Below are 25,323 nucleotides of genomic sequence, written 5' to 3' on the forward strand. Positions count from 1 at the left end.
CATATTATAAAAGATACAGATGAACCTCCAGATGAAGAAGTACATAGGGCAAGGTCCGTAAGGGTTTTGAACACAGGAACTTCTTTCCCTGTGGAACTTGGGGCTCATCAGCCTTCCGGCATGTGGATGCATTAGTTGTTCCAGAAGCCCATGAAATCTTGTTGTTTAAGAGTTTTTATAATAGAGTTTAATATGTAGCCTCCCACCCCTAACCCTCTCCTTCCCAGAAATCTGTGGGTGAGGCCAAGAAAGTTCCAACCCTCATATTGGCTTTTCTTGGTCTTTCTAGCCAGCCCCATCCTGAGGCTATATAAGGATACCACCCTAAATCACTTTTATAGTGTGTTCAAAAGGGTTCTTTAAAAGATTATGTATTTATTTGCAAGAGAGCCTAAGGGGGAGGGAGGGGCAGAGGGAGAGGAAGAAGCAGACTCCTCACTGATCAGGGAGCCCAACCTGGAACAACAAGATTCTAGGACCCCTGTATCTGTGACCTCAGCCTAAGGCAGACGCTTCACCAACTAAGCGACCCAGGCGCCCCTCAAAAGGGCTTCTTAGGAATAACAAAAGAATCCTGTTACTCAAGAAATTCCAAAGACAGACCATGTATATTTTTTTTATTATGCCACAGGGATATTTCAGTTAAATGTTGGAGGTATATCCTGATAGAAGTGGAGTAATTCACCCTAACATTAATTTTAAAAGAGGTACATCCTAAAGTAAATTATCAATTTTTTCCCATTTTAAAATTAGAATACAAACTGAAATCTCAGTCTTCGTAAGTTTTTATTTTTAGTATTAAAATGTTTTGCGGGCACCTGGGTGGCTCAGTCGGTTAACTGTCCAGCTCTTGATTTTGGCTCAAATCATGATCTCAGGGTTGTAAGACTGAGCCCCATACTAGGCTCTGCTCAGTGTGGAGTCTGCTTGTGATTCTCTCTCTCCCTCTCCTCCTGCTCTCTCTCAAATAAATCTTTTAAGAGTAAAACAATATGTTTTGGACTTCCTTATTTTCTGACATAGAGGATACAAACATGTAAGCTTACGGTGATGAAAGGCCTAATAAAATAGGTCCCGTGACTGGGACAAAGAACATAAAATGTAAAAACAACTTTTTTCCTCTTTGTCTTGCTAATGGATCATGGAATTCATCCAGTATCATCAAATATATTTTATATATATGAAGTTCTTGAATATTATTTTAAAAACTGACTTTTTGGGGGGCCTCAGGGAAGCTATTATATCCATTAACTCTTGCTGCATAAGAAATTAACTGCAAAACCCCATGGCTTAAAACAACCAAGAACATTTGTTAATCCTCATGGTTCCTGTGGGTCAGGAATCCAGGAGCAGTCCAGCTGGATGGTTCTGGCTCAGCATTTTTCATAATATGTGTTCACACTGGAGGATGTTCATCTGGGGCTGGAGGGGCCATGTCTCCGGTGGTTCTCGCAGTTCAGCTGACAGTTTGGTGCTGGCTGTTAGTGGGAGGGCTTAGTAGCTCCTCACATGGGCCTCTCCACGAGCCACTTACTTATCCCCACGTGGCAGCTGGATTCCCCGAGTCAGTGATTCAAGAGAAGCTTGATTCAAGTGATTTAAGGCAGAAGCTATCCTTTTTATGACCTACCCTTGGAATTTCTCTAGCATCATGTAACACCACTTTCTATTGATTAGAGAGTCATTAAAGTCTGGCCTGAATTCAAAGGAAGAGGAATTAACTTTCACTTAAAAATGTTTTTAATTTGAGTTAAGTTGGCATACAATGTTATATTAGCTTCAGGTGTACAAGTTGATACATTCAGCTATGCTCACCACAAATGTAACTACCATCTGTCACCATACAATGCTGTTACTATGTTGTGCCTTTTATTCTTGTGGCTTATTCTGTAACTGGAAGCCTATCTCCCACTCCCCTTACCCATTTTGCCCATTTCCCCACCCTCCCTACTGTCTGGCAACCATCAATCAAATTCTCTGTATTTATAGCTCTGATTCTATTTTTTGTTTTGTTTTTTAGATTCCACTTTATGAATGGAATCATAGGGTATTTGTCTTTCTCAGTCTGACTTTCACTTAGTATAATATATCCAAAATATATAAAGAACTTCTACAACTCAACACTAGAAAATCTGATTAATAAATGGGTACATGACCTGAATATACAGTTTTCCAAAGAAGATATGCAAATGGCCAACAGACATTTGAAAAGATGTTCATCATCATTAATCAAAGGGGAAGTGCAAATCAAAACCACAATGAGATATCATGTTACACTTGTCAGAATGGCTAAAATAAAAAAAAAGGTGTTGAAGATGTGTAGAAAAAGTAGTGTTGTTGGGAATGCAAATTGGTACAGCTTCTGTGGAAAGCAGAATGGAGTTTCCAAAAAAAAATTAAAGAAATAGCGTATGATCCAATAATTGAACTACTGGATATTTAACCAAAGAAAATGAAAACACTAATTTCAAAAAGATGTATGCGCCCCTGTTTATTGTAGTATTATTTTTAATAGCTAAGATATGGAAGCAACCTTTGTTCATGGATAGAAAAATGAATAAGGAAGTTGTGATATGTATGTATACACACATGCATACATGGTAGTGTTACAGAGAGGCATGAGAGAAGGGTGAAGTGAGATCATACCATTTATAACCATGTGGATGGAGCTAGAGGATATTATGCTGAGTTTCCAACTTTTGAAAGGAGGATTGTAAACAAATTTGCAGATGTATTTTTTTACTAGACTTACTTTTTTAAACCAGTTTTAGGTTCACAAAATTTAAATATAAGCTAGAGAATTCCCACGTATCTCCTTCCCCCAAAAAGCTTCCCCCATTATCAATAAATCTACCCCCCCCCCCCCGAGTGATACATTTGTGACAACTGCTGAATGTCCCTTGTTGCATCAACACCCAATGTTCACAGTTTACATTAAGGTTCATTCTGTGGATTTGGAGAAATGTATACATGGATACATGTATCCATCTCTAGAGTATCATAGAAATAGTTTCACTGCCCTAAAAACATCTTGCACTTTTTTCCACTGCAGACATTTTTAAAATTACCACATTCATCCAATTTGCACATACTTCTTATCATTTTTTAATTTTTTTTAATTTTTTTAAATTATTTATTTATGATAGTCATATATATAGAGAGAGGCAGAGACAAGGCAGAGATAAAGGCAGAGGGAGAAGCAGGCTCCATGCACTGGGAGCCCGACATGGGATTCGATCCCAGGTCTCCAGGATCGCGCCCTGGGCCAAAGGCAGGCGCCAAACCGCTGGGCCACCCAGGGATCCCTCTTACATTTTTTTAAACAACAGGTTTTTTTTAAAATTTTTATTTATTTATGATAGTCACACAGACAGAGAGGCAGAGACATAGGCAGAGGGAGAAGCAGGCTCCATGCACCGGGAGCCCAATGTGGGGTCTCCAGGATTGCACCCTGGGCCAAAGGCAGGCGCCAAACCGCTATGCCACCCAGGGATCCCTTATCTTAAATTATAATGAATTTTATCTAGCTTTTAAAAATATTCAGTGCTATCAATGAAATCAATCATTGTATCATACATATAGTGTTACTTCTAAGGAGTACAAAGGCACACAGAACCATTTGCCCTACACAGTAAATGTGCCAGCCTACTCACATTTGTTAGCAATGAGTTAAAAGGTACTATCATCAAATCTATTTCTACAGCTTCCTCCATCTGCTTCCCTTTTTCATTTACTGAGAAGCTTCTATTGGAGATAAGATACTGTTTCAGGCACTGAAGTAAGAGTCAAGAATAAAGGAAGATAAAGATGATTCTTGACTATAGGTTATAACTAATAGGGAAATAGATATTGAATAGCAATAAGGCCTGTAAGTAGAATGAATGCTTTGGCTGAGGTTGAGGCATGAGAAGAGGCATGGAAGTGTAGAAATACATGGTTATTTCAGTGATATGACCATGTGTGTAGAACATCAGTCTGCAGAAAGGCACATCAAACAAGATATGGAGGGCTCAGGGCCATAAGGGGTTTGTTTTTCTCTGTAGTGAGAAGACACTAACAGTTTTTTTAAAAAAAGATTTTATTTATTCATGAGAGACACACAGAGCAGGCTCTATATGCAGGGAGCTCGATGTGGGACTTGATCCCAGAACTCCAGGGTCATGCCCTGAGCCTAAGGCAGATACTCAACCAATGAGCCCCCCAGGCATCCCGAAACTAACAGTTATTACAGAGGGAAATGACATGATTGTCCTTTGCAGAGTGCCTCCGTGATCAGAGGCAAGGAGACCAGCTGGAGATTATTGGAGAGTTTAGAGGTGAGATGTTAAATGTTCATTATTAGTTCAGGTCCACCCGGAAGAACTCAGGATGATATAGCAAGAGGCAAGTATATCAGGATGATATAGATAGGCAAGAAACTTACTGAGAGTGGGAACAGGAGAAGGCATGGGGAGTCTTTAGATTACAATGGAGGTCTTACCCTGGTGGAAAGGGAGAAAGAGGAGAGGAATGGCTAGGAAAATCTTAGACTGTGAGCACAAATCTAAAGTTTTGGTCAGTTCAAATGGGAGTCTTTGAGCCAAAGTTAGCCAGGAAGGGTCCCACATCTTGCAAGGATGGGTCTGCATATTAGTCCTCTTGCTGTTCATAGTAATTGGCTGGGAGCAGCCTCTGGAGATTATGGTTTTAGTAAAAAATGCTGATTCATCCAGAGGGGCAGCAAGTTAGCTGTCAGTTTCTAGGCTGAGTGTCTCAAGGTAATGGTAATATCATTAGCAGAGTGAACAGGAAGGAGCAGAGGGTCCTGGAAGGAGAAATTGTGAGTGTTTGAGTAGAATTGTTTGAGGTGTTCATGGAAGATGCATTTGGAAATGTTGAAGCAATAGGGGCAAATAATGAGTCTAGAGCTCAAGAGAAATGAGAGAGTGCCAGATTTAGTAAGTCTTCTGAATGAATTTATAGGAGTGAGATGTCCTAAGGATGGAATATGGGGAGGAAAGCAGAAGTCAGGATGTTGGGAAAGAGAGCATGTAAAAAGAGGCAGAGCTGTCTGAAGTGAAGTGTAGAGGCTAGAGGATAAGTTTTCAGGCAGGGTGTTACGGACTCTACTAGCATATCCTGAACCTTTCTTAGGCTTAAGAGGGAATAAAGTCCACTTGAGGATATAAGGACACTCTGAAGCAAGAAGAGTTGAGAGGTTGCCTGTCTGATCTGAGTAAGAGACAGGAGGTGTGAGACGACACAGTAGAGAAAAGTAGGTAAGTTCCAGAACAGCTATTGTGAGCATCCAAGTACTGAGAATGTAGTATTTTTACCAAAAAAAAAAAAAAAAGTTTTTACAAAAATGCAGTTTTAGTAAGGATTATAAATGCCTAGATCATTAATATACTGATTAAACAATGAAGAAATAAAATTTCTAAAATTCTGAAATTACTGCATTAATTAATGCATCTGTTATTTCACAGAACTTGTGTAATAGCTGAGTTTTCATTTATAAATGTTTCTCTGGGGATCCCTGGGTGGCGCAGCGGTTTGGCGCCTGCCTTTGGCCCAGGGTGCGATCCTGGAGACCCGGGATCGAATCGCACGTCGGGCTCCCGGTGCATGGAGCCTGCTTCTCCCTCTGCCTGTGTCTCTGCCTCTCTCTCTCTCTGTGTGTGTGACTTCATAAATAAAAATAAATAAATAAATAAATAAATAAATAAATAAATAAAAATTAAAAAAAAAATAAATGTTTCTCTGAAGCCCATACTTTTAGGGATGCAGTTGAACTAAATGTGAGACCGAGCAAGAGGATGGGGAAGACCCTGGCAGGATTCGGGCCAGATTGATCAGAGCCCCAGGGCAGGCCTGCATGGTCCAGTCCCAACCATGTCTTGTCACATAGGATGGGAGCCCCTCTACTAGTCTCGAAGAGATTCCTATTCAAAGAGTTTTCATGTCACTATTCTACACTACACAGAGCTTACAGATTGGTTGACCCTTCTGGAATGAAGAAATTCTATGATTGCAGACTTGTGATTTGTAACAAGGTTACAGGTTGTGAAACTGTCCTTTGTTGGGGGAGGAAATTTGACAAATAAGAGGGAATAGGGCCTATGGGCTGGGTAAGTGGGTTTAAGTCTGGCTGTTACAGGGCGGGGAGAGGGGTGCTGCAAATGATTAGGTGTGATACTACAGAAAGGCTACACATAAGGATGGAATTTGTATGCAAATTCCAGGTTCCACTCAGAAAAATCAGAAAATTTCCTGACAAATGCTCTATCATTCATGGCCTGTTTATCTTGATTGAGATCCTTAGCCCCACCCCATGGTTTTCGGAGCAGCTTTGAAGTCAAGGAGCTGCAGGTTGGCAAGAAAAATATGCTAAGGCAGTCTCTGTCCTAAACATTCTGGCCCCGGCTTTCCCCTTCAGCCTCTGGCAGAAAAAGAGCTTTCTGGACGAATTCAAATATGATTGTGTTGGTTTTCAGTCCTGATGATTTCCTTGGAGATATTTATGAGAATATTGCCAAGTACACGAAGGGCAGGAAGTGGGAGGGAGGCTCTGACATTAGTTGAGTGGCTCTTCTGCGCTGGGTGCTCCTGGACTTCCAGAAAATGCTCGGTGGACCTTTGGACACCGTGGGCACTGATGGGTGCCTGCACTCATATATTTCACAAGGAGGATTTTGCTCTGCATATAACATTTTAATTTAATTGAAGGGAGAAGCAGGCTCCCCAATACAGAAGCAAGCCCAACGCGGGGCTCAATCCCAGGACAATCCCAGGTCTGTGGGATCATGACCTGCACCAAAGGCAGACATTAACTCGCTGAGCCACCCAGGAGCCCCTATTCTTTTTTAAAAATATAAATGGCAGAGGGGATCCCTGGATGGCTCAGCGGTTTGGTGCCTGCCTTTGGCCCAGGGCACGATCCTGGAGTCCTGGGATTGAGTCCTGCATCAGGCCCCTTGCATGGAGCCTGCTTCTCCCTCTGCCTGTGTCTCTGCCTCTCTCTCTCTCTCTCTCTATCATGAATAAATAAAACCTTTAAAAATATATATATAAATGGCAGAATCATATATTTTCTGTGGAGACTTAGACCTAATATTTTAGGTATGTTACCAAAAAATAAAAACAAAGCATGGTTAAATTTTTCACATAATCAACACAAAAGGTAATCATGGGGTTGTGTGTTAGGAATAATAGTTTATTTTTTTAAAAGATTTTATTTATTCATGAGAATACACAGAGAGGAGAGAGAGAAGCAGAGACACAGGCAGAGGGAGAAGCAGGCTCCATGCAGGGAGCCCCACGTGGGACTCGATCCCGGGTCTCCAGGATCACACCCTGGGCTGCAGGCAGCACTAAACCGCTGAGCCACCGGGGCTGCCGAGAAATAATAGTTTAAAGGTGGGGAACAGGTATGCATACGTATGTGTTTAGTATAGCAGGAATATTGACCCATACAGCCTATCTATTCTAATGACATTTTTCCAGTTCTTCAAAATTCACATACACAGAAAATTAAAACCCATGGATGCCTGGGTGGTTCAGTGGTTGAGTATCTGTCTTTGGCTCAGGGTGTGATCCCAGGGTTCTGGGATTGAGTCCCACGTCGGGCTCCCTGCATGGAGCCTGCTTCTCTCTCTGCCTGTGTCTCTGCCTCTCTCTCTCCGTGTCTCTCATGAATAAACAAATAAAATCTTAATAAAAAAAAAAATTAAACCCTGGCCTAAAAAAAAAAACAAAAAACCCTGGCCTAAAAAAAAAAAAAAAAAAAAAAACCCTGGCCTAGGTTGCATTGACTATTTAATAGCTAAATTGGCTTATTCCTGTTACAAGTATTTATTTGGTGTAGTGGTTGGTACAAAGCCCTGATTTTAGGTGCTGGTGACAAGGGCGTTGCTAACGGAAAGTCTCTTATGTGGAATTAGGTAGGGAGAAAGTGTTCATTCTGAATTCTGCGAAGAGGAACAGCGTGAGATCCACCTGTGAATTCTTAGGTAGTGGTGCTGAGGCCCCTGAACTCTGTTTTTGGTACATTAGAACCAGGGCATTCATTATGCAATGCTCAGAGGCGGAGGAATAAACAAGGTCAGAAGCAGGCATTTACTCTGTAAGAAAAGAACTTATTGCTTGATAGAATTCCTGAAGGAACTGCTTGAGGACTTCTGTGGCTGCGGGTGCACAATAATGCACAGTGTCTGACTGGCTGCCCTGTGAGGCTGTAGACAAGCATTTGGAGAATGACACATTGTCTCCAAGTGTTTCTTCATGGGCACTCCCTTTCTTTTTCTGTCTCATTTCTGCCCTGGTTAGTTTCAGGGCCATTCATGGTAAAGAAGACAGTTACTGGAATTGGGCCTCTTTACAGGAGGAAGCTGTTTTTGTCAGGTTGGAAGAGTGTAAGGAATGTGCAGAGCTGTGGGATTTGCTCAGGAGGAAATGGGAAGCATTTCAGAAACATGGCCAAGAACCTACCTTACTCCTGATGACTCAGGAGTATCCATTAGCTTGGTGTACAGAGGACTGCTCATTTAACTCACTTTGTTCCCAAAAGAAGGTAAATAAGAAAAGGTCAAGCTTGAGAATCAAGGCTTGTTTGTCCTATTTCTGTCATAAATGGTATTCTCATATATGTTGTTTTATGTCCAAATTTCCCTTATTTTATAAGGACACCACTGAATTAGGACTTGCCCTAGTATAGCATGAGTTCATCCTAACCTGATCTGATCATTTAAACCCTATTTCCAAATAAGATCACATTCACAGGTCCTGGGGGTTAGGACTTCAACATATTTTTTTTTAGAGGACACAATTCAATTCACAACACTCCTTTGTCTGTCTCCTCCTGGACTAATATACTAGCTTCTTACCATACCTCCCTGTTTCCAGGATCTCCCTTCTGACCTAGTGACAGTATCAATAGAATTACCTTTCTACAATGTAGAAAAGATCGTATTATTCAGTGCTCTATTATTTCTAAAGCTTGAACTCTTAATTTGACAGATAAGCCCTTCACAGACCATTCTCATTTGGGAGCTAGACCTTTAGTCCTCATGACATGCTGTGGAACAGGGGTCTGTCTCTTTTGCACCCGATCTTAAGTGAAGCTGGCCTTGCTGATCATGTGCCTGCCTGGTACTGCAAGTCAATCCCAACTCCCAGTGGGCTTCTCAATCACCCTATCCTGAGAAGACTTTGGGAAGAGATTGGATTTCTTGCATTATTGCTTCTAAGGATAGTGTACTTGCATATCTCAGATATTGGTTTATTGAGCTTCCACTTATATTTCCTAAACTTTCAACGGAAGAAGGTAAGATCATCATAAGGCAGGTGGATTATATTTACTCATGCTTCTGATACGAACAAAACTATCTTCTCTTTCCTTAACCTGGTCTGGCAAAATGACCCATCTCTTGTGAATTTATTTCTTGTGAAAGTACGCAGAGTGGGAGGGTGGGACAGAGGATAAGTGTTTACACTGAGGATAAAGAAGAGTTAATGAGAGTAATACTCACATAGAATGCAGTAGGGTTAAAACAAAGTGAAGCATCCTCTTAGCCAGTTTGCCATTTTAGAGACTGCTGTATATAGATTTTTCTCTGATATAATAGCAAAAAAATCAGACAATTCTAACATTTAAGTGACCACGTCCCTGAGAAGATCTTAAAGGATCCAGACATTTGTTCAAGCTGTTAAATTTTTAGCAGCATGATATATCTATATGCCGAGGCATAGAGAATGAACCATGCATAGTCATTTATATCAGAAACTATCTTTCAGCATATGTGCTATACCTGTAGCAGGTCTGTACCTGGCCCAGTGGGGGAAGTATAGAATCTGGAGTTAGACAGACTAGGTTGTAACCATTCAATTTAAAGCTATGTAGCCTTAAGCAAGTGATCCTGTTCATGTCTCATTCCTAAGCTGCATGAAAAGCATTTGGTACAATTCTGGGCAAAGAGTAATGCTCAAATATCAGATTTGGTTGTTATTATATGAATGACCCCAAAGTAGGTCTCATCTGTGTCTAAGAACTTTTATGATTCCTTCTTAATTATCAGAGTGTCCTAATGGGAATGCTGGTTAACACTGCATCATTTATAACAACTGATACTTTACACAGTTGAGTGAATGGCTTTTTATAAGTAGCCCTTTCAGTGACACAAAGGAAGAAGCATCAATTAGAAGAGATTTAGAGGAAAATATAGGTCATGTGTTTAAGACTTACACCAATATTGGTATAAGGCAATTTAGAAGGGAAAACAATAGAAAGGAGGCAGAATTTTTTTTTTAAGATTTTACTTATTTATTCGAGAGAGAGAGAGAGAGTGCAAGAGGAGGAGCAGAGTGAGAGGGATGAGCAAACTCCGCTGAGTGCAGAGTCCTACATAGGGCTCAATCGTACAACAATGAGATCAACACCTGAGCTGAAATCAAGAGTCAGATGCTCAGCCAAGAGAAGCAGAATTTTTATTCGTAAATACCACTGAAATGTAAAGGGAACAGAAGAAACTCAGAATGAGGCAAGTATTAAAATTGGGCATTTGTAACAAAGCCAAAAAAAGAAGAGCCAAAAAAAAATTGAGGAACCAAACTTGAGGGGTAATTGAATGCTGTTTTGGGATTTTTGAGAGTTGCTGGGGGATTCATTATATTTTCCATATAGCTGTTTTCAAATATATTCAAACAAAACAGTGATCTTAAACTCTAATTAGAGCTCTCTTTTAAGATTGTTTTCTGTCTGTAATATTTCTCTTTCTTATCAGGTGAAAATGAAATCCTTACAACACTACATGCCATTTCCAGCAAAAACCAGATCTGGAGATCATATATGGGCATGGGCTATTATAACTGCTTTGTGCCGCAGACGATCTTGAGGAACTTACTGGAGAATGCAGGATGGTAATGTATTACTCAATTGAAAGCAGGAGTACTTTGTTTTGATTTGCATGATTCTCCCATTTTCCTACACCCTCTTCCCCCTTGGAGTGTCAGAACTTCTATATTGACAGGTATACTCCTGTGTTGTCTCTAACCTCCAGGAACCTACCTGGCTTTCTCTGGCTTGGGAAATTTCCTTATTCAGATGTAGAGGAAATGTAAAATTTCTTCCCACTTAAATTTCCATAAACAATTTTAGAGCTCTAAAATGTGGATACTGGTAATCTCGTCCTTTATTCTGTCTTTGTAAGCATATTGAGCAAAATGTTAACTTGTAGGTGGGCATATTCAAGGCTTTATTCTTTGGAGACCCTGGAGTTTTAAGGCTCTTTCTTTTCTTTTCTTTCTTTCTTCTCTCTTTCTCTTGACTATGTCTGAGCTTGGTCAGTGAGTCGTGAGTCATAATCTTGGTCCACTGTCTTCTCAGGATTTTAGGAGTATCCTTTACCTGGTTCTCTCCACCCCCTACCCCATATTCTGGGTACATGACCAACTGAAAAAGCAGATGTAGGATCGGGTAAATGGAGATTAAAACATCAGCTTTATTACTTAGCACTTTGTAGAAAGAAAATATACGTATTCTGTGAACAGTCTCTTCTAGAAACGGTAAAAGAAGGGGCTAAGCTGCACATACTCAGTTGCTTCTTCTGTTCTCACCTCACCAATCAGGAAACTCATTCCTAGTCTTCTAGGTGTGTGTGTTCTCATCTCTGCCCACTCTGGCTGCTACCATTTGCACAACCTTGAAAGTGTTTCTCTAGTACTTAAGGGAAACCCCCAAGTGCACTTCATGCTGTTTTGCTATTTTCCATTGCAGCTGGCTGTATGATAGAATAAAACAGAGGTTCACCTCTTAATACTAAACAAGAAAAGACACTGGATATTTTTGACAGGGAGAGGTCATAGCTCCAAAGGTGCCTGAGAGCAGACCAGGCCATCTGCTCCTTTTGCCCACTGGGAAATATTGTCTGGTTATAGAGGATGAAAGATGGGGACTCCTGGACCTTTCTTTTTTCTTGTTTTTGGATCAGTGACATTATATACACCAACATCTTTAAAATGAAACTTTATTTCAGTTGATGACTTAGTCTCAAAAGGAATGTGTACACTTATTTCTAGCATAGAAATGGAATGGGGAGGCAATGATAATTCCTAGATGACTTCTTTTTTCAGTTAGTTGGTGTAAGAAACAACTTTTTTTTTCTTTTAGCTATGCAGGAATGGATAACAAATATGCAGATGCAATTTATTTGGTCTGTAAGTACAGTATAGGTGTCTTTGAGTTTTACAAAATATCAAATATAAATTACCTGAAACTGTAACAGTACACAGAAATTGAGTGCTTACACAGATATGCCAGGCAGTATAAGCTGAAAAATTGAGTAAATTAACATTGTTTTATGTTAATATACACAGTGTCAGTTAATTTATTTATCTAAGATTTTATTTATTTGGGATGCTTGGGTGGCTTAGAGGTTAAGTGCCTGCCTTCAGCCCAGGGTGTGATCCTGGAAACCCAGGATCGAGTCCCACATCGGGCTCTCTGCATAGAGTCTACTTCTCCCTCTGCCTGTGTCTCTGCCTCTCTCTCTCTGTGTCTCACGAATAAGTATATAAAATCTTTAAAAATAATAATAATAAAATAAAATAAAAACAAGTCTTAATGCATACCACTTGATATAAGAAGTAACTTTTAAAAAAAAGAAGTAACTTTGATTTCTAGTACAACCAATATTATGTGAGGACAGAATAAGCAATTGCCTCTGTAATTCAAAGGTAGTTATAGCAAGATTTAAGATCCTTTCAGGTTAGCATATATAAAAAAATCAACTTTAGTAAAGGGGAGGTAGGCTTATCTATGGGAAGTCATAAATTGCCCCCCACAAGCTTTTGAGATGCCCAAGTACATCATCTACAGTAATAAATCTTAAAGAGATGCCAGTTTGCATCTTTTGTAAAATATTTTATTTAATAAATTTTGTTAGATTTAATTTGAATTCTCAGTGATGAGAATTCTTATTTTCATATAATTGCTTTATAAGAAGCTCTCCAGTTGCCATCCTAAGACAGGCTATTGAGACATCTATTAGTCCATTTTTTTACCTTAAAAACAGAAATATGTAAAGTACTTGGAAGAACTCTAAAGCTGCCCAAACTATTTACTATTTTGTTCTAATTAACACCTGAAGATAGGGCCCTCTCAGCCTCTGTAGGACGGTAGGAGCCTTACTTCTATGAGTACTAGTTATGAGCACTAGTTAGCAAATGCAGATGAGTTTCATACTCCTTCCTGATTTGTGTAATGTTTCATTTCCCTGAGTCCACTGAGCTCCTGCTCACCCCACCCTCTCCCTGCTTGCTCATTCTCTCCTTAAAACATCTAGCCACCTCTAATATACATGCATACACACATATACACACCCTAATATGCAGACTCAACTAAGAATACAAACTTTTTGACAATTTTGGCATTTTTAAAAGTAAACCCGATACCTCACTTAATCTTTGCACAAAGTATTCTTAGTACCAGGAATAAACCGCTGTGGCAACTAATAACATGTGAGCTTATATTCACTTACTCTCACACCACCGATAAAGCATAATTGGTATTCTGTGTTTTTGAGTCTCTGAGGAGTGGAAGTTGTGTTTGGCTGTCAATACAGCCTGTAGTTTGGCCGTCAAGTCCAGACCTGTAGTTCTGAGGCTAGGGCAGAGGTTAACCTGGATGGATGGGAAGCACAGCACCTTTGCATCTTTTTCTGCTTTTGAATAAATGCAAAGTAGTCCTGGTTAACCAGAGTGCTTTGTCCTAGATGACATTGCTCATGTCCCATCATTACAGAATTCAGATCTATTGGCCTAACCACGCCTGCCTTGCCATTCCTGGCCAGAGCTTTTAGTTTCAATATATTCCATTTCTTCATTAGTAAGAGAACAGGAAAGAACCATCGAAGAACTAGCTTTTGTTTTATTTTTTTTTCCTTTGGTATATGTTCAAATGTATTTGCATTGCTGAGGCTTCTTTTCCACTGTGTTATTGATACAAGTTTGAATGGTTGAGCTCCAAGTTTGATTTCAAAAGCCTGTCTCCTTACAAAATAAGCCTCAAAAGTACATGAATGAGCTGCAGCATTTCAGCTGTCTGAATACTGGCCATCAGTCTTCACTCTTGGTGGCCATAGAGAATATTCACCATATTGCTTCCTGGCTGTGAGTGGATGTGTTAATTTACTTTAGGAGCTGCCAGTATTTTGGGAGGGAAACAATGTTTTTGCTTTTTGGTTCTGGCTTTTGTGCGCATTTTAAATATTGTTCCTTTCCATTCCCTGAAAGCTGATTTGAACCAGAGGGTACTATTGTACCTCACCAGCTCTGATAGGGAGGGCTGTGCACATGAGGGTGAGATTTCACAGTATCACCCTTCTGAATGGTTTCCATAGAGACGGAACCAACAAATTCCGGTGACGTGAGGTGAAAATAAATAAGACAACATAGCTTCAAAAGAATACAAACATTGGGGCTCTTACAAGAAAATTTACATCAGATCCAGAATTTTATTTTGTGGGGTCCACTGTTACAAATATTTGACTGCTAAATAACATTAGTCACTAATATAAAAAGTCTTATATTTTCTTTGTGGCTATTTCTGTTTTGTGTAACTTTGGCACTGGGATTAAAATGAGAGAATCTCGTGAATGTTCATCCTACTGCACTACCTCTTTCTCTCTCAAACCCACAAAATCAGCCCAAAGTCATAGAAAATAGTGATTATTTTGGAATAAATGTTAATGACATGTTGAATATGTCAAGCATCATGTTTGAGCCAGACAAAATACCTTTTTGGATGTGTAGATGCTTTAAAATATATATTAAAATACATTTAGAAACAGAAATGAATTCAGTTAGTCAGTTGAAATATAGAAAATGTAGGGGTGCCTGGCTGGCTCAGTGGGCATGTGATTCTTGATCTTGATGTTGTGAATTTGAGTCCCATATTGGGTGTAGAGAATATTTAAAAATAAAATCTTTAACTTAAATAAGTAATATAGAAAATGTAGATCACAGACGCATTTTCTTAATCACCACATGTTGCCTAATTGAGGCAACTAAATGCATGTATGACAGCAGGCCCTGTGTTAACATTTTTCTTCTGAAATGAGGGTTTATTAGTGTCCTTGGGCCTCAGACTCACCGGCCTGAGGTTTTTAATAGATGTTTGTTAAGACCTTTAATATCTATTGTTTTAGTTGTGTAGAAAATGTATAGATTATAAAACAAGTTCACAGGTAAAAGAAGTGGGATCATATATTTATTTTTGCAAGAAAACAGTTATAAAAATCTATCCTTAGTAGGGCTAATTAGGATCAGTCTAAGTTTGGGCTTATGAAAGTGTTGAGCAAGGTGAGAAAGGCTGAGCAAGGGAAGAGAATATTAAATCTCAAATTTGTTGTCAAAGGAACAGTGTGGTCTCAGGTATGGAGGACTGTGCTTGGGAGGTTAGGGGGTTTTTTCCTGCAGGTAATAGGGTGCCATCTCCATTAAGCAGGGAAGTCAAATACTAAACACATCTGCACCATAGATATTCAGTATGTTCCTATTTTAAGCACAGCACTAACTAGGGCAGTAAGGCAACAAAGAAAAAGCAGTGGACAGGACACTCGGGTGGCTCAGTGTTTTGGCGCCTGCCTTTGGCCCAGGGTGTGATCCTGGAGTCCCAGGATCAAGTCCCATGTTGGGCTCCCTGCATGGACCCTGCTTCTCCCTCTGCCTGTGTCTCTGTCTGTCTCTCTGTCTCCCTCTGTCTCTCTCTCATGAATAAATAAAATCAAAAAAAAAAAAAAAAAAGAAAAAGCAGTGGAAATGGGACATTGGAAGGAAGACTAAGTAATTGATCATTATTTGGGCTCAAAAAACCTCAGTTTCTACCTTGTAAATTGGCAGAATACCTTTTGAGAAGGAATAAGAATATTCAGGAAGAGAAACTAGTTTGTTTGGGGATCTAGGTGAAGGAAGAATAGTAAGTAAAATGATTTAATACCACATAATAATTAAAATTGTGTTGTTGGGCAGCCCGGATGGCGTAGCAGTTTAGCGCCGCCTGCAGCCCAGGGTGTGATCCTGGACACCTGGGATTGAGTCCGTCAGGTTCCCTGCATGGAGCCTGCTTCTCCCTCTGCCTGTGTCTCTGCCTCTGCCTCTCCCTCTCTCTCTCTCTCTCAATAAATAAAATCTTAAAAAAAAAATTGTGTTGAACAATATTAAAGTTACTAGAAATTGTCCATGGCATAATGTTAACAAAATCAGGCAAAAAACTTTACATCGAGTATAAGATTATTTTAAATATGAATATGACTGTGATGTAGAAAAGAGTAAGTTAATTAGCTCATTTGTGGTAATCATCTAACAAAATATGTACACAAATCATTATATTGTACACTTTTTTAATTTTTTAAGTAGGCTCCATACCCAAAGTGGGGCTTGAACTCACCACCCTGAGACAAGAGTCAAGATGCTCTACTGAGTAAGCCACCCAGGTGCCCCTGTACACTTTAAATATATACAGTTTTGTTGATTATCTCAGTAAAGCTGGAGGAAAAAAAGAATTATAAAGTCACAAATCAACAAGGGACAGACAGCACAACAGAAAGATGGGTAGCATACTTGAGTGTGCCTGTCATAAAATAGAAAAAGAAAAAAAATTGGAAAGAAATGCATGGGGGCGCCTGGGTGGCTCATCAGTTAAGCATCTGCTTTGGGCTCAGGTCATGATCTCAGGGTCCTGGGATCCAGCCCCATGTCATGCTCCCTGCACAGCTCCCTCCGCTTCTCCTGCTTGTGTTTTCTTGGTCTGTCAAATAAATAAATATAATCTTTATATATAAAAAAAAGAAATACATGTAAATCATAATTGTTATCTTGGAGTTTAGGAAAAATAGGTGATTTTATTTTCTCGACAGTTATGTGTTTTCCAACTTTTTACAATAAACTAGTGTAAGATAATCAGCAAAAATGGCTAAAAATAAGTTCCTGACACAGAAAATGGTTAATAAATGGTAGCTGAGGTCTTTTAAGAATACAATAAAAATAGAAAGTAAAATTACTGTTAATTGTACCACCCAGAGAAAAACTATTTACACTTTGGTTCATTTGTTTTTACAAATTTACAAAAATGGGATCATGGTATTTCACACTATATTTTTAAAAAATATATATCCAGAGCATCTCCATGGCAGGAATTATTCTTTTATACATCATTTTCAATAAATGCAGTATTATGCATGCATAACTTCTATTTAATCATTCTCTTTTCAGTGGACACTTGGTTTTGTTGCTCTTTTTTTGTTACTCATTTTTCAATATTCAGTGTTGTGATGAATTCTTTGGAGCACTGCTCTTTCTATTCCTATTGTATATTCTATGTCTAAGAGTATGCTGAATCTTCCCCATTCATTGGATGGGCTAGCTAATAAGCATATGCTTGTGTGCATGTGCAAGTTTGTGTGTCTATGTGTAAAATAACGACTGAGTAAAATCAAAGTTTCATGTTAACCAGGCAATCTAAGCATGTCTTTCTGGTGTCAAGCTATGCTGTATGTGAAAGTCTTATCTATCTAATGTGAGGTGACATTTGCTCCTTGTCTATGCCTTTTGTGTGACCCCATTTCTATTTGGATTCCTTTTCTACTTTGTCTTTAACATGTATTGTGTGCCTCATTCATTCCAGTTCATCACCCACTTAGAATTTGGCAAATTGATTTACAGTTGCTAAGTCAAGCTGTTCAAGGAGTTAACTGAAGCAAAAAGTGTCTGCTGTACACACACACACACACACACACACACGATTATACATATACAAGTTTTGGGAAAATTATTTCAAAGATTGTACTGCTTAGTAAGGCATGTTCCCCCACCCATTCCCCCTCCAACATATGAAGTATTGATTTCAAACCTTTCAAAAAAAGAAATAAAGGATGGAAATAGCCTGCATATGATTACTTGAGCAAGAGAGAAAGGGATAGGGCTTGAAAAAATGGGGGCCGGGGGGAGAGACACAAAAAGCCGACATCTAATACTTTTCTGGCTTAGAAGAACAAAAACAATAGATAGAAAACAATATCAATCACAAGGGGGAGCATGACCTAATCGGAAACACTTTGATGGTAGATACAGAATGGATTCTTGGTGTAAAGATAAAAGCTGTGTCACAAGTCCTCAGTTACCCTCTATTGTATCACCTTCCTTTTCTTTAAAGTATCACTCTGAAATGATTTTATTTATTGTCTCTTCCCCATAGTACAATATATTCTTGAGATAAGGAACTGTTATTCATTTGCTAATGATGTGTCATCAAGCAGAACCTATCCTAGTTCTTGGCACTTAGTAGGCATGTAGTAATATTTGTAGGACAAGTTAATGAAGGAATGAAAAAACGGATGAAGGCACTAAGTGGGTTAACTCAAATACCTGAAAAAATATTTTTGGCTAATAACTAGAGGATATAAGATTAAAACTCATGTCTATGCTGCCTTCTAACCATTTGAATCCTTGAATTTTGATCGCTATGGATTTAACTTTTCAGACTCTTAGTAACTGGTTAGTGAGGATTCTTAATAGACCACTGTTTATTTCCTAGGAGCATGTAGAATTTCTCCTGGTTAGTATAAAACAAAGATCCCCATTAAACAAAAGTTTTGAGTATTAGATAGTAGGTTCTTAGTTGCTTTCCTATTGTGAATTGTGATTGGGCTAGGCGTTTAGCTAGATGAAAGATAACAGGAAGTAAAATTTTTGTTTAAATTACCGTAGGTAAGCTCAAGTGGATTTTAAGAACCAGCTTACAATAAAATACATAGATATAATAAGGTTATTAAAATAGAAGTGTAAGATTATAAAGTAACTTAAAGAGATAGAAATATAAGTACTGAATGTGCCCAAACAAAAGATAATATTGTTACAATGGTTTAACTCTGAGCTTCCTTACTGAAACACAACTCTCAAGAGAAGCTTACTTGTTCCCAGTTCTCAAAAAAGGCAAACTCAGTTTTCAGGTATCGAATTCCGAAATGAAGACATTTTGTGAACCTTTTTGAATAGTGGAGTTAGTTTGGACATGGCCTTTTCTGTCTCTCACAGGATCACCCAGTATACTCCATACCAGCCAGAAGTATCTCAGGGGAGACTGGAGAGTTTACTCAACTACCAGACCATGGTGTGCGACATCACAGGCATGGACATGGCCAATGCATCCCTGCTGGATGAGGCCACAGCAGCTGCAGAGGCAATGCAGCTGTGCCACAGGTGAGAGGCCCCCAGGGTGAAGGACATTCTCTAGTGTGTCCTGTTAGTGCCCAGTGACTCATCTCTTTCACAAACGCTCACACACACACACACACACACACACACACACATATTCTCACGCACACAGTAGTGTTATACCAGTTAGCTGAGAAAACAAAGTGACCACTTTTTAAAGCCACCATGTTTACCGTGTAACATTACACAAGAAAAACATTTGGGTTGCCTCTTCCATAGTGTTAAGTTCATGGATGTTACAGGAACTGAGATAGTGTCAAACTCTCTTCCCTCTGTGCCATCTTCAGTGGGAGGCCTTTGTCCTCATGGTCACAAGATGACCGACTGCTGGGGTTCTAACCATGACCTCTGCACCCAGGAAGAAGGAAGGGGGCAGGGTAAAGGGTGGTGCTAGCTAAATAAGTCCTTTTGAAAGAGTTTTTTGGAAACTTCAACTCAGCAAGTTTATGCTTCATTGACCACCCCTACCTACAAGGGACTTGGGGAAATGCAGTTTTTATTGGGTGGGCACATTGCTGCCCTCTACATATTGGGGTTCTGTTACTGTCGGTAAAGGGGAGAATGGATATTGGGTAACAACTGGCAATCTGTATTGTAATAGATAAATACCATCTTTTATGAAGTATATTGTATTTAAATGTTTTATATCATAGTTTATGTAACCTCACCACTATTGTTACACACTGACTTCGATACAATCTTTGTTACTGATGCTACTGTTTTACCTCTTTAGAATCAATTTCGTCAAAAGTTCTGATAGTTTCCTGAGGATGCATTTCTAGTAGAATAGCTGGGTCAAGGTATCTAGTTAACAACTGTTCTCCAGTTCCTTGAGTTGCTTTGTTCTTTGCTTGTAAGTATGTTTGAGTTCACCTTCCTGGTCGAGTTCTCGCAGATGTCACCCAGTTGGGAAATGTGCCCATGTTCACGTGTGTCTCTGGGGTTTTGTGCCTCTGGCCCTGAGCGTCCGCGGTACTCTCTTTCTTGGCTTCCAGAGACTTAGGGGTATGCCGTCGGTTCTGGCACCAGTTCCAATGTGTGCACGGAGGTGCCCCCGACTGACAAACAATTCTTCCACAGCAGTAGGGCTGCCAAGGATGCAACTCAATTCTGAGGCAATCTATCTGGACTTGGCGTCAGATTCCAGAGGTTCAGCGTTGTTTGACAAGACCGCCCCGCCCTGCTCTGCCCTGACCCCTTCCTCCAACCAGCTTCAGAGCTGAGGCCAAACTGATTAAACCACTGGCTATGGAATGGATCTCAACCTTCTCCCCTGCCTGGGGTCCTCTAGGTTCCAGCCCTCCCAGCCCGTGCTTGGCTCCCTGCATCCACCAACGGTTCCCAAAAGTCACCTAATTAACATAAAAAAGATATCTTTATATTCTGCACAGTAGGAAGTTTGGGGGGCTATGAGCCAAAAACTGGATGAAGACTCAATATCTATGAAAAAATGTATTTTGGTCATCTGAGTGACTGGATATGTATCTCTTATAAATCACAACATTGCAGGAGTGAGAGCCCCAAGCTTCCTGGCAGGTACAGAAGCTTCCACATTTCCAGCCACATGTGATTCTGCTCCCCTCCCCCAGCCTGGGCCCTGGCCCTGCGTCCTGACCCTGGCTGGACAGCCAAAAGGAATGCCTCTCCCAGCTGTTATGTTCATCTTCTCTCCTTGTCCACCTTATCTCCCCCTGCCTCTCTAAGAGCTCCCACTTCACACTTGGAGAAGCCAAGGCCTTTCTGCTCCGAGGTTCAGGAGTTCTGTCCTCTACTGATTTGAGTTAATGAGCTCTGCAACTGCTTGATTTGCTTCCTCTCTCTTGGTTCTCATACCTTTGGGCCTGCATTTAGTGTGACCCTTAAAAAGCAACCTTGTGATTTTTTATCTTAAGGAAAATGTTCCTTAAAATAGTAGTGTTTTTGTTGGTGGGAATGTGAACTGGTGCAGCCACTCTGGAAAACTGTGGAGGTTCCTCAAATAGTTAAAAGTAGAACTACCCTACAACCCAGCAATTGCACTGCTGGGAATTTACCCCAAAGATACAGATGCAATGAAACGCCGGGACACCTGCGCCCCGATGTTTCTAGCAGCAATGTCCACAATAGCCAAACTGTGGAAGGAGCCTCAGTGTCCATCGAAAGATGATGGATAGGGATCCCTGGGTGGCGCAGCGGTTTGGCGCCTGCCTTTGGCCCAGGGCGCGATCCTGGAGACCCGGGATCGAATCCCACATCGGGCTCCCTGCATGGAGCCTGCTTCTTCCTCTGCCTGTGTCTCTGCCTCTCTCTCTCTCTCTGTGTGACTATCATAAATAAATAAATAAATAAATAAATAAAATTTAAAAAAAAAAAAAAGAAAGATGATGGATAAAGAAGATGTGGTCTATGTATACAATGGAATATTACTCAGCCATTAGAAACGACAAATACCCACCATTTGCTTCGACGTGGATGGAACTGGAGGGTATTATGCTGAGTGAAATAAGTCAGTCAGAGAAAGACAAACATATGGTCTCATTCATTAGGGGAATATAAAAAATAGTGAAAGGGAATAAAGGGGAAAGGAGAGAATTGAGTGGGAAATATCAGAGAGGGAGACAGAACATGAGAGACTCCTAACTCTGGGAAACAAACAAGGGGTGGTGGAAAGGGAGAAGAGTGGGGGGTGGGGGTGACTAGGGTGACTGGGCACTGAGGGGGGTACTTGGTGGGATGAGCACTGGGTGTTATGCTATATGTTGGCAAATTGAACTCCAATAATAATAAAAAAACAGAAAAACAAGTGAAAAAATGTAGCAATGTTTTTGTTTCCATCTTAGGTCATTTAGGCTGAGGTGGCTCTTCCAATTTTTTTAAATTCACACTGTGAAGAACATTGTGCTTTGGATAATTAATCACCTTTCTAACTAACTCTAATCTTCTATTAAGTTTATGTTTATTATAAAAATACCTGTTCAGAGTGGGAAAACAGAATATAATGAAGTGAAACCTGTTTCTCAGTCCTGTTCCACTGAGAAAGCTGTTAACTGGTCATTATATATCTTTCTGGGAAATTAAAATGTATATGTGTTTCCCCTGGCCCCCCCCTTTTTACCCAGATGTGCTCATAGTACACAACTGTTATGTATCCTGTTAAAAAACAAAATTCGACTAAGTATATTTGAAGATCTAATTGGCTTTATTATTAAGTGATTCATAAATTGGGCAGCATTCCATTTAGTAGGTAAAAAGGCTCCCTGAAGAGTTGTACAAAATGAAAGCTTTTTCACAGGAAGGAGGGTGGGGCAAGAACGTGATAAGCAAAAGAAAAAAAGATTTGTTCCAGGCAACATCACCTTCCCTTAGGCAAAAGAGCAGGGGGTCTTATTATGCAGATTACCTCATCTATCCTCTGTTGGATGGAGAAGGCCTCAGTGACAGATTTCCACCTTTCTGCTTATCAGAAAATTCCTGACTCACAGGTAAGACTACATTTCTAGAGGACATGAAACTGCAATTAGTTTAGATATTAAGGCTTGGTTTGGTGACTGGGTCTGGCCTAGGAAACATTTGGTGCTTATGGTTTTCTTTTTAACAATCTCCATCAATTTTGTTTCCAGAAATCACGAACTTTTAGGAAACTCCCAGGATTTAGATCCTTTAGTAGCTGTGTGGTCCTGCCAATGTCACTTCTCTGAGTACTTTTCATCTTCTATCAAATGAAGATGATAATCTTCATTTGGATAATCTCTAGATAATCTCTAACTGCTTCTTTGGCAGTAACATTCTCATATTTTTATTTCAAGAGTTAGTTTTTTATTTCTACTTGTGTCCAATCAAGTTTTTATTGCTTTGATTTGCGAGAATGTTTTTTAAAAATTTAAGCCGGTTTAAGATTTATTTTGCTAAATGAGGTTGGCATAGTATTAAAAAAAAAAGCAAAATTCAACTGAGTAAATTCGAAGATCTAATTGACATTATTCAGTCTCATGAATCGGGCAGCATCCTAACATCCCATCTAGCAAGTAAAGAGGAGTGACAAAGGGCTGCAGAAAGCAAAGGCTTTTCTTTTTTTTTTTTCTTAAACCTTTGATGATTTAATTAAGTTTTTAAATTCCAGTTAGTTAACATACAGTGTAATATTAGTTTTAGGTATAGAATTTAGTGATTCATCACTTAACAGTACCCAGTGCTCATCACAAGTGCCCTCCTTAATCTGCATCTATTTAGCCCCCTTACCATCCACCTTCCTCTAGGACTCCTCGGTTTCTTGTAGTTAGGAGTCTGTTTCCTGGTTTGCCTCTTTTTTAACACTTTCTAGCTTCATACACGTTATTGCAAATGGCAAGATTTCATTCTTTTTTATGGCTGAGTAGTATTGATTATATATAATATATATATCACATCTTTATCCTTTCATCAGTGGACATTTGAGCTGTTTCCATAATTTCCATTATTATGTTTCCATAATTACCATGACTTGGAAATATTGTTGATAATGCTGCTATAAACATCAGGGGTCCATGTACCCCTTTGAATAAGTATTTTTGTATCCTTTGGGTAAATACCTAGTAGTGCAGTTGCTGGATTGTAGGGTAGTTCTGTTTCTAACTTTTTGTGGAAACTCCATGCTGTTTTCCAGAGTTTGCATTCCCACCAACAGTGCAAGAGGGTTCCCCTTTCTCCACATGCTTGCCAAGATCTGTTGATTCCTGTGGTGTTGATTTTAGCCATTGTGTCAGGTGCGAGGTGATATCTCATTACAGTACTGATTTGTATTTCCCCTGTGATGAGTGATGTTGAGCATATTTTCATGTGTTTGTTGGCCATCTGGATGGGATGTCTTTGGAAAAATGTCAATTCATGTCTTCTGCCCATTTTTAAACTGAGTTATTTGTTTTTTTGTATGTTGAGTTTTACAAGTTCTTTATATATTTTGGATGCTAACCCTTTATCATATAGGTCATTTACAAATATCTTCTCCCATTCAGTAGGTTGCGTTTTAGTTTTGTTGATTATTTCCTTCACTGAGGGGAAGTGCTTTATCCTGATGAAGTCCCAGTAGTTCATTTTTGCTTTTGTTTCCGTTGCCTTAGTAAGAAATTGCTATGGCCAATGTGAAACAGTTTACTGTTCTTGTCTAGGTTTTTTATGGTTTATTTAGAGCAAGGTCACTTTCCTTTGGGGACAAAAATGGTCTTATTGGGTGAATTACCTCATTGGTGCTTATCAGGAAATTCTAGACTGACCAGTTAAGATTATAGTCCTGGGGAAGGTTGAAACTATAATCACATATGTATCAAGCCCTAGTTTGGTCACCTGATCCTAGCCCAAGTGACTATTTGGGCCTGTGATTTTCTTTTAAACAATGAAAATTGGATTTCAGTCGAATTCTGATCAGTAGAATTAATGACACATTTTTATGCTGTGCTCAGAGTTCCCCTATCATCCTTGATTTGCATTATTAGAAGATACGTTGATTTCTCTAACGTTCATGTTTGAATGTGATTTCCTTTTCAACAGACACAACAAGAGGAAGAGATTTTTTGTTGACCCCCGTTGCCATCCACAGACAATAGCTGTCGTCCAGACTCGAGCCAAGTAATTAATTTCATTCATATTTTGAACTCAGGGATAATATCATGCTCATATCTGTTTTTTATCCTTCTTACTTCTAAAGTGCCCGGAAGTGAACCTGGTTTAAATTGAGGTTGTTGAGTTTTACTTTCCCTCCCACTTTCTTACTGAGATGTTGCTGGGAAGTAAAGTGTCAGAATTGAGAGAATACAGAAGTGGCTTTAGTTGCCTTTGCTTTACATTGAATTACCATGTTTGTTTTATTTTTTTTTTATTTTTATTTTTTTAAATTTTTTTTCTTATTTTATTTATTTATGATAGGCACACAGTGAGAGAGAGAGAGAGAGAGAGAGGCAGAGACACAGGCAGAGGGAGAAGCAGGCTCCATGAACCGGGAGCCCGACGTGGGATTCGATCCCGGGTCTCCAGGATCGCGCCCTGGGCCAAAGGCAGGCGCTAAACCACTGCGCCACCCAGGGATCCCTGTTTTATTTTTGTAAAAATAAAATTTAAAATATTAAA

The 25,323-nt window shown here is 39.6% G+C and overlaps 1 protein-coding gene across 1 annotated transcript in view; it reads left to right on the forward strand.

Annotated features, from left to right (window-relative positions):
* Positions 1 to 25,323, forward strand: part of GLDC (glycine decarboxylase) — a 94,916-nt gene that overhangs the window by 12,123 nt on the left and 57,470 nt on the right. Inside the window, exons 3-5 of the mRNA XM_041762122.1 lie at positions 10,758 to 10,893; positions 19,066 to 19,230; positions 24,748 to 24,825. Of these exons, the coding sequence (XP_041618056.1) occupies positions 10,758 to 10,893; positions 19,066 to 19,230; positions 24,748 to 24,825 (379 nt within the window). The remainder of the gene's footprint in view (positions 1 to 10,757; positions 10,894 to 19,065; positions 19,231 to 24,747; positions 24,826 to 25,323) is intronic.

Source organism: Vulpes lagopus, chromosome 7 (assembly GCF_018345385.1).
Source record: "Vulpes lagopus strain Blue_001 chromosome 7, ASM1834538v1, whole genome shotgun sequence".
Taxonomy (NCBI): domain Eukaryota; kingdom Metazoa; phylum Chordata; class Mammalia; order Carnivora; family Canidae; genus Vulpes; species Vulpes lagopus.